General features: G+C 32.2%; 1 protein-coding gene across 1 annotated transcript; it reads right to left on the bottom strand.

The window, feature by feature from the left end:
• Positions 1-240: 240 nt before the first annotated feature.
• Positions 241-2,859, bottom strand: LOC129304956 (berberine bridge enzyme-like 13). The gene is made up of 2 exons (XM_054944812.1): positions 1,975-2,859; positions 241-1,257 (listed from the first exon to the last, which is right to left on the bottom strand). The coding sequence occupies exons 1-2, from the start codon at positions 2,842-2,844 to the stop codon at positions 442-444; spliced, it is 1,686 nt and encodes a 561-aa protein (XP_054800787.1). The 5' UTR covers positions 2,845-2,859; the 3' UTR covers positions 241-441.
• Between the last annotated feature and the right edge of the window lie 5,614 nt (positions 2,860-8,473).

Raw genomic sequence — 8,473 nt, 5'->3', positions numbered from 1 at the left:
TGAGTCCGAAGAGATGTTAACAATTAACATTCAATTACTTGTCATGTCTCAACAAAAAAAAAAATGCATATAAATACTTGCATCCAATTGATAAATTTCTACTCCAATAATGTTTCTCTTTTGATTCCTTTTGACTTTTTGTAAGTTTACTAATTCTCGGTTTTCCTATGGTCAAGAAATTTTCTTTTTAACTTTTTTAATATAAATTGGCATTTATCATAAAAAATACGCATGTCACTATTGTATTTGAATTCTGTCTTTTATTTAATTCTTCAATCCGTTACTTTCTATTCGTAACAAAAGGTCGACACACCAACACACTCACAAATACATCTTCCCTACAAACACATCAGTCAGACCAAAAATCCAGACTCAAAAAATCTAAAACTCTTCATTATTCCTCTGTATCACCTATTTCACTTAACCGTACACCACAATTTCTCATTCAACCTTCTTGCATTTCTTGCATTTCTTAGACTTCTTAGTTCTTTTCGAAACTCTCAATGGCGGGATACTCTGTTCATGCCTGAACACATTTTCTGGATCAACCTGACTCTTTATCTTCACCAATCTGTCAAAATTACCTTTAAAGTACATCTTCCCCCATGCACTTGCTTCTTCATAGCTTGTCCCGTTCTTCCTGTTCATCCCCAGATCAAGATCTCTGTAATTCACATATGCTTCTCTGGGAGATTTCGACGCATAAGCTGCCATATAATCGTAAAGCCCTCTCATCCAATCTATGTGTTTCGTGGCATCTTCGTCTTTGTTTTCCCACAAAGTAACGTACTGGATTTTATACAGTATTCCGTTTCTGTGAGGGAAAGGGCTATCAGATTCTGCAAACTTGTTCATCATTCCTCCGTAGGGGTTCCAGATCATCAAGGGGCTTTCTTCCTCTAGAACCTTCTTCCACAACCCTTCAAGCCCAGATTCTGGAATGGGGTATCGGACAAAATCAGACTTGGCTTTGAAGTAATTCTTAAACGACGATTTTCCTTGAAGCAGAACTTCTGGGGGAGTGTCGTTTGGATAGCCTGCGATGTAAAGCACAGATTTGATCCAGCTTGTTTCGATGCAGTCTTTGATTGTCAAGCCAAGTTCAGGGAAGCGTCGTTTCATCACTTTGAGGAGTCTTTTGGAATCGCCTAGGAAAAGTGCGTTGTAGGTAGTTGAGATTGTTCTACCGGAAGTTTTGTTACCACTTGGTTGAATCAGTACTCTTATGAACAAATCCTTATTAATGAACGGAGCCACCTGTCACAAAATATTATAGAAATATATTATAGTTGTTCTGGCAATCACTTTCTTTTTAAAAAAAAAAAACAGTAAAAATGTGAGGAAATCATGGTTTGTCAAGTTACCGTTGAATTTTGGATGGAAAAAGAAACAGGATGTGACATTAAAAAATATATATTTGCCTGCATGACAATAATTGCACGAACCATACGCATAGAAATGATTCAAACCAGGGGCTGTCCTAGTAATATTCAGTGTGGGCAAGTGCCCCCCTGAAATGAGGGAAAAAAAAGGATATATATGATAGATTTTGCATCCTACCTCCATTCATCTCTATTTTTTAAACTCAGTAAAATATAACTCAAATCAAATCAGTGTTCAAACCTTGTATTGAATAGATTGTCCTACTGGGTTAGAGTCCTAGGTTTGCCATTGATTCAAACAACCTACAAATTAAAAACACTCTCCAACCTTGTAGGCTCTACTCGCCGAATGGAACCTACCATATGTAGCATTATTACTACAACAGAATTATAAATAATGTAACGGAAGGATGATAAGGGAATTGGATCAATTTATTTTAAATTTCAAATTCAAGTCATAGAATATATATTTGTGTTAAATAAATATATTAAAAACATCTCAAAATAGCTTTGAGGCAGACATAGAATAATTCAGGAAACAGTAGGATAAGTGAAAGCAGGTAACTATAACTAATAAAGGTCTCGTGATCACCTGTTGCCATCTATGGAGAAGCGCAGTAGCTCCTTGTTCCAAAGTTTTGGTAACAGTAAAAACCGACACAGTTTGAGGAACAGGAACAAGCTTGATCTTCCACCATAGAAGAATCCCGAAGCTTCCTCCTCCTCCTCCTCGTATAGCCCAAAACATGTCCTCTCCCATGGCTTCTCTGTCCACAATCCTTCCACTGGCATCCACAAGCTTCGCATCAACAACATTATCTGCCCCCAAACCGTACTTCCTCATCATCGAACCATAAGCTCCTCCGGTAATATGCCCACCAACACCCAAGCTCGTGCACAGCCCTGCCGGGAAGCCATGGACCGAGCTCTTCTCTGATATCCTGTAATACACCTCGCCGATCGTGGCGCCGGCCTGAATCCACGCAGTGTTGTCTTCGATGTCGACGTTGATCCCACGAAGCTTGCCCAGATCAATCACTACGAAAGGAGTCTCGATCTCTGAAACGTAAGACATGCCTTCATAGTCATGGCCTCCACTCCGGACTCTGACGTGAATGTTGAGCTTCTTGGAGCAGATCACGGCGGCTTGGACGTGGGATTCCGACGTCGGGGTGAATATGAACTCGGGTTTCGGAGCAGAAGGGAGTAAGTATCGGAGGTTTTGGGCCGAGGAACTGAGGACGGTGGGGAAGGAAGAGTTGTATCGGGCGTAGATGGAGCGGAAGAAAGGGAAGGATTTGTCAGATTTGAGAGAGAGACAGTGGACGAAGCTCTGTTGCAGAGTGGGTCTTGAAGAAGATGAAGATGATGAGTGAGAAATTGATGAGAGAAGGAGAAGGAGAAGAAGAACAGAGAAGCGTGATGGTGAGGATGAAGACAACATGGCTGGTTTCATCTTCATCTGTGATGAACAAGGTGCTTGTGTACCCTATATATAGAAATTAAATCCGCTGCAACATACTTTTTTTTTTCTTGAGTTATTATTCTAAAAATTAGATTTTTTTTTTGCCTAGAGGTTGCATATTAGTATAAAAAAATAATAGCATTGAAAATTAAGTTAATTAACTTAGCCTATTAAATCAGTAAATTATAGAACTAGCCAATTCTTACCCAATTTAATTTAATGAAATGTTTTACCAACTTAATCTTGATTGGATTTGAATTTAGTGACCATACTTAAGTATCTGTACTATCTAAACTGTTAAAATATAAATCAAATGATTCAAATAAATTTACTCATTTATTAATTTAAGTGAAATATAAATTCATAACCAGTAATTTAGATTTTAATGATTCAAATGATACGGGCATTCAATGTTGTATTAAGTACAGTCATTGAATCTAAATCTATTATGATTATACTATAGTTTTAATTCTTAACACTTGAATCCGAACCACCACGATTTTTTATATTTTAAAAAAGTTAAGAGATTTTGTATTTGTAAATAGTGCAACTTGTTATAGATTTTGTAACACATATGATTATATATAAAAATAATATTTAAAAATATAAAATTCATTATAGTAATAATAAATAAAATTTAAGAAAAATAGATAAAATATTTTGTGAGAAAGAAAAATATCAATAACCTTAAAAATTAATATTTTTGTATTTCAAAACTATAGCATTTTTCTTTTTTTTTTAATTTTATTACAACATTCGAAGTAAAAAGATATAATAAATTAAGTTTCAAAAATTCCTTAGGCATGGTGGTGGTTACGTGGAGGAATGATAGTTGAGGCAAGACCAACGTCATACATACTAGAGTGTTGCTGGGATTATGCTGAGGTCAATCTTCTTCTAATGTGGGTTAACCCCAGATTCTATGTCTTTAAGACTTTGACGATACAGTGTGCGTGACTCTAGACACAACCACAAAGAGGTTAATTCATTAACTTTGACGCGTTCAAATATATGATTGGGCAAAATGGCATCCCAAGGCTTGCGATACGATAAAATGACACTTCGGTACCATGAAACCTTGAAATAATTACACGGAAGGTCCTATGTTTTTTTTTTGGGGGGGGGGGGGACCTTGATAGACAGCAAACTCCCTCTAGTCTTATTTATATAAGTCACTTTTAAATAAATCACATGAATTAAGAATGATAGTTAAAATTAATTAAAAGTCTTGGTTTTAAAATTTGGGTTGGGGGAGAATTTTTCTTCAAATATAATTGGTATGGTCTTTAGCTTTTAATTAGCACAATATTATTCCTAAAGTTTAAAAAAAATATAATTTCACCTAATGATAATGTTTGATTAATGTTGATAGTTAGTTGAAAATTCTAACTAAGGTCAAAAGGCAATTTTGTGCAATTGATATCATAAACTTTCTATTAATATAAGATTTTGGGTTATTGATGTTTACATTAAAACAAAAATCCAATGGCCCATTATCTTTATTAAAATGGTTTATATTTTTAAATTTTGACGAGATCCTAACCTAAGGTTGCTTCAATACAAAATTAACTTTATTTCGAGCATTCAACAAACTTTAATTTTTCTTAAAGTTTGGATTTGTTCTTATTTTCCATATGAACAAGTCTCAACTTATACAGATTTAAATATATTATTTGAACCTACCCAAGGATAGCATATACTTGGATTTTAACTTAAAAGCATTTAATATAATTTCAATTTAAAATCTTCTACACCAAATTTTAGGTTGTAATGAATTGTTGAATCATTTTTCCAATTTGAACGTTTTTTGATAACCTTGTGGGTTCTATTCCTGTAGGCCCAAAAATGAGTGGGAATTAAGTTAGATGCGAATGTGTGCGCACGCCCTCGCGCGTGTGTGTTGGGGTAGGGAGAGGGTTAATTAGGGATTTTCCTTTTATTTCCACGTGGAAGGGTTAGATTGGTTAAGGAAAAAAAAATTCCTTTGTAAATAGTATTGAGGACTGGCAAGTGTCCCAACTCAACGCAGGGAGAATTATTAATAGGTATATTGTAATTTCATGCACTAGACTGTGATTATTTGGTTATCATATCTTTAACTTCTTCAAATATATAATTTAATAAAATGATCACAAATGACTTCATCGCTAGCTACACGCATCCCTAAAAATTAAAAGTTTTGCCCATGACGGGTCATGTGTAAAGCAAAATTCGATGTATTTCTAAATAGCCCCATAAGTAATTTTAAATAATATTTGTGAAGACCAAGAGATAAGCATCCATGTTTGTATGTATAAACAATATTATCGAGCAAGTGATTTAAAGGAAATAATGCTTTGTGATTTGTTTATTAGATTTTCTGTCTTTATTATCTGCAATTAATCTACGTTGTGTTTAATTATAGAGGCAATGACTCATCATGTTTGGTACACTACTGCAAATTGTGAAGTTAATTTGCTTTCTTGTGGTATTTACAATTACTCGTATTCAAGGAACTCACAAGCCAACATTTAATATGTGAGTGTGTGTGTGAAAGAATAAAGAATAGGTTCCACACACAGACCACTCCAATTAAATTATTACATATACAATGATAGTGATTTGAATTCCTGAATACTTGTTTAAGTGATGAGAATAACTATCATTAATGCCCATTTAATTTATTATATATTATTATTCTTTTAGTGACACACAACACCCCCACCCCAATATATTGTATATGTATAGTACTAGAAAGAGAATCAAGGCAGAGTCCCCCGGCAAATGGTAAATTTGTGTATGCAATAGAAAAGATCGTCGAAGAGTGAAACAAATAAATGATACTTGATAATATTGAAGAGACCCTGCAATTTATCATTATCATGATCGGTCTTGTGCACTTGTAGATCCCATGTGAATCACATTTGTAAATCTATAGGTATAACTTGTAATTATTTTTACAAAAAAAAAAAAAAAAGAACGAACGAACGAACTTTTGAATACAAGAGGGGTATAGTCATGAATCTTTTCGTATCACTTGCAATTTTTTCTTTTTTAAAAAAAATATTTAGGGAATTTCAGACCCCTAATTGAATTTGTAAATAGGAGGATATATGTGACTAATAAAAAAAAAGGTAAAATGAAATCTTAAAATTATAAAAGAAGTTTGCATTGTGTAGCTTTTGAATTTAGTGGATCTTTTATATAGATTTTAAAAAGGGAAATGATATTTTTGTAATTAATATATAATAGAGGGATGTTACTATATTTTACTCTATAGTAACAAAAAAAATTTAAATTTACTAAAAAAATCAGAAAAGAAGGGGAAAAAGACTGAACTATTTTATAATTATTCAGTATAAACTTAGACAGATTTATTATATTGTAATTACAGAGTCTACCACTTTTTTTATATTTATAATTATTTACTCCTATCTTTTCATAAGATACTTCTAACATTTTCACTAAAATAATGAAATTAAATTTTCAAATTTTTAATTTTGCCATTATTAAACTCATCCTTTAAAAAGTCAAAGAGCCACTGCTACTGTTCTGCATGAGTCATAAATGAAAAACATAAATCAAATGAATAAGAGCAATACGAGAAAATTTAATAACTAAATATTTTATATGGTGACTTATACAAAACAAGAACTAAAAATGTCTCGTCCAAGTGCTTTATAAAAAGGGATAGGAGGGAGTATTTTTTAGAAAAGCATTCCTTCCTGCACCCAGCGCTAAAAAAAAAAAAAAAAAACTCTGTTAAGTAAGAGAATTCATTTAGATATATAACCGCTGGATTCAGCTAGATTTTAAATATTGTACTTAAAATTTATATGTATTTAAGATCATATCATAAAAAAGAAGGAGATGGTAAATGAAAAGGGGAAGAGAACTAGAAAGTTAGGGGTCCATTTGTTTGTTGTAAAGGAATGGAATTAAAAAAAAGATAAAAAAAAACAATAATAAAAAATGTGAAGAAGAAATAAACTAGGCTTTTTATGAATTTGGGAACAAGGCTTTTTAACATTTGTGGTGGATGTGATATTGAGTTTTTTTTTATATATTTATCATGATAGATTTGATAATTTTGGTTCATTTTGTTCTTTTTAAAAAAAAAAAAATTCATTCCCTTCCATTTCAGTAAGCAAATGGGTTCTAAAGTTGTTATTAACATTTCAAATGATTAGGGTGTATGGAGAATTGGAAATTACTAATGAATTATATACATAAAATCTAAATTCATGATATTGTGTTTGGATTGATGAGGATTTGAATTTAGATTTAGTTCAAACCCCATATTTAGGTTAAAAAAATTCTATGGATTTAATTTGCATTTATTTTTGGTCCAAATTTAAGTCCATATCCATAATTGATTATAATTCTTTTATAAGTTTAAATTCTCTTTGTACCCCTTGATTTTCAATTTAGGCCATTTCAACACTCTCATTCTCTTCAATTTCTTTTTTTTTTTATATTGATGTCTTTATTACTCTAATCTCTTATCTTATCTTTCATCAATTGAAGAATAGAAAGTAAATTTGTCGCTTTTGATATTGATGTTTTACTTTAAATTTAACTTGATCATCACTTTTCTTTTAAAATTTTTTACACTATTCAAATAAGAGGATTTTAATTACATGGATTTTTAATATAAGATATTAATTTTTCAATTTAATATTTTAAATTTTAAATTCCCATCTATCAAGCCAAAATTCTACCTGATTTTTGTTTGGTAGTAGATTTGGACCAAATATAAATCCCACTACATCCAAACTTAGCATTAGATTAAAATTTTTCATATCCACACTATGCCCCACTTTATTGTCTGCAATGCTAATGCCGCTCAGTAAAATCATCAAATGCTCACAAGCACATAGTAACATCAAAAGAAGCAAATCTTGTCCTACTAACTTTGTTTGGACAACCTTATGTCGCATCTTTGTTTTCATGCTTTGCATCTTGCCCGTGAAGAATAAAGTCATCTCCCTCTAAACTTTATATATTTCTGAATCTGATTTCTGATTGCAAATTTATAATTTTCATGCCTAGCACTACGTCAATCTTATGTAATGCTCTTCTAATTATTTCATGTGTATTTCTTATTCTTCTATTTCCTTGGGCATGTATAGTGAGTTAGTGAGTAATTGGAATTCAGCCTAGCTATGACATTTAAGGCGTTTAGGATTATTTGTGATAGTTTTTATACATAATTTATAAATTGTGAATGCTATGATTTTTTATAGCTTTTATATTTTATTAAAACAAGAGTTTGAAAACGGGCTCGGCCTACATATGGAGTTGGCCTATTTAAACCTGAAAAATGAAGTGAGAATCAGGCTTTGGTTTAGGGGCTCGAAACCGTTACTGAGCTCAAAAAGACCAAGTTTAATGGGCTTAGCGCCTCAAATGGGTCAGGCGTACATGGTTGAGGCCAGCCCATTTATATTCTTTTTTATTTGTTTTTGATTATTTGAAAAATAAAAATTGAAATATGAAAATAGTGAAGCACTGTAATTGAAACCCCCATTTTATTTTTTATTTTTTTAAAAAAGTATGAAGCCCAGGCTCCCCTTTCTTCCTTTCTTCAGTTGAATTTTATCTTTGACCTCACTCTCCACCCTTTTCTTTCTACTTTATTTGTAAA

The sequence above is a fragment of the Prosopis cineraria genome, unplaced genomic scaffold, assembly GCF_029017545.1.
Source record: "Prosopis cineraria cultivar Desert tree isolate PC_DT_omini unplaced genomic scaffold, ASM2901754v1 PC3, whole genome shotgun sequence".
Classification (NCBI taxonomy): Eukaryota; Viridiplantae; Streptophyta; class Magnoliopsida; order Fabales; family Fabaceae; genus Prosopis; species Prosopis cineraria.
This window is presented reverse-complemented; position numbering and strand designations above follow the sequence as displayed.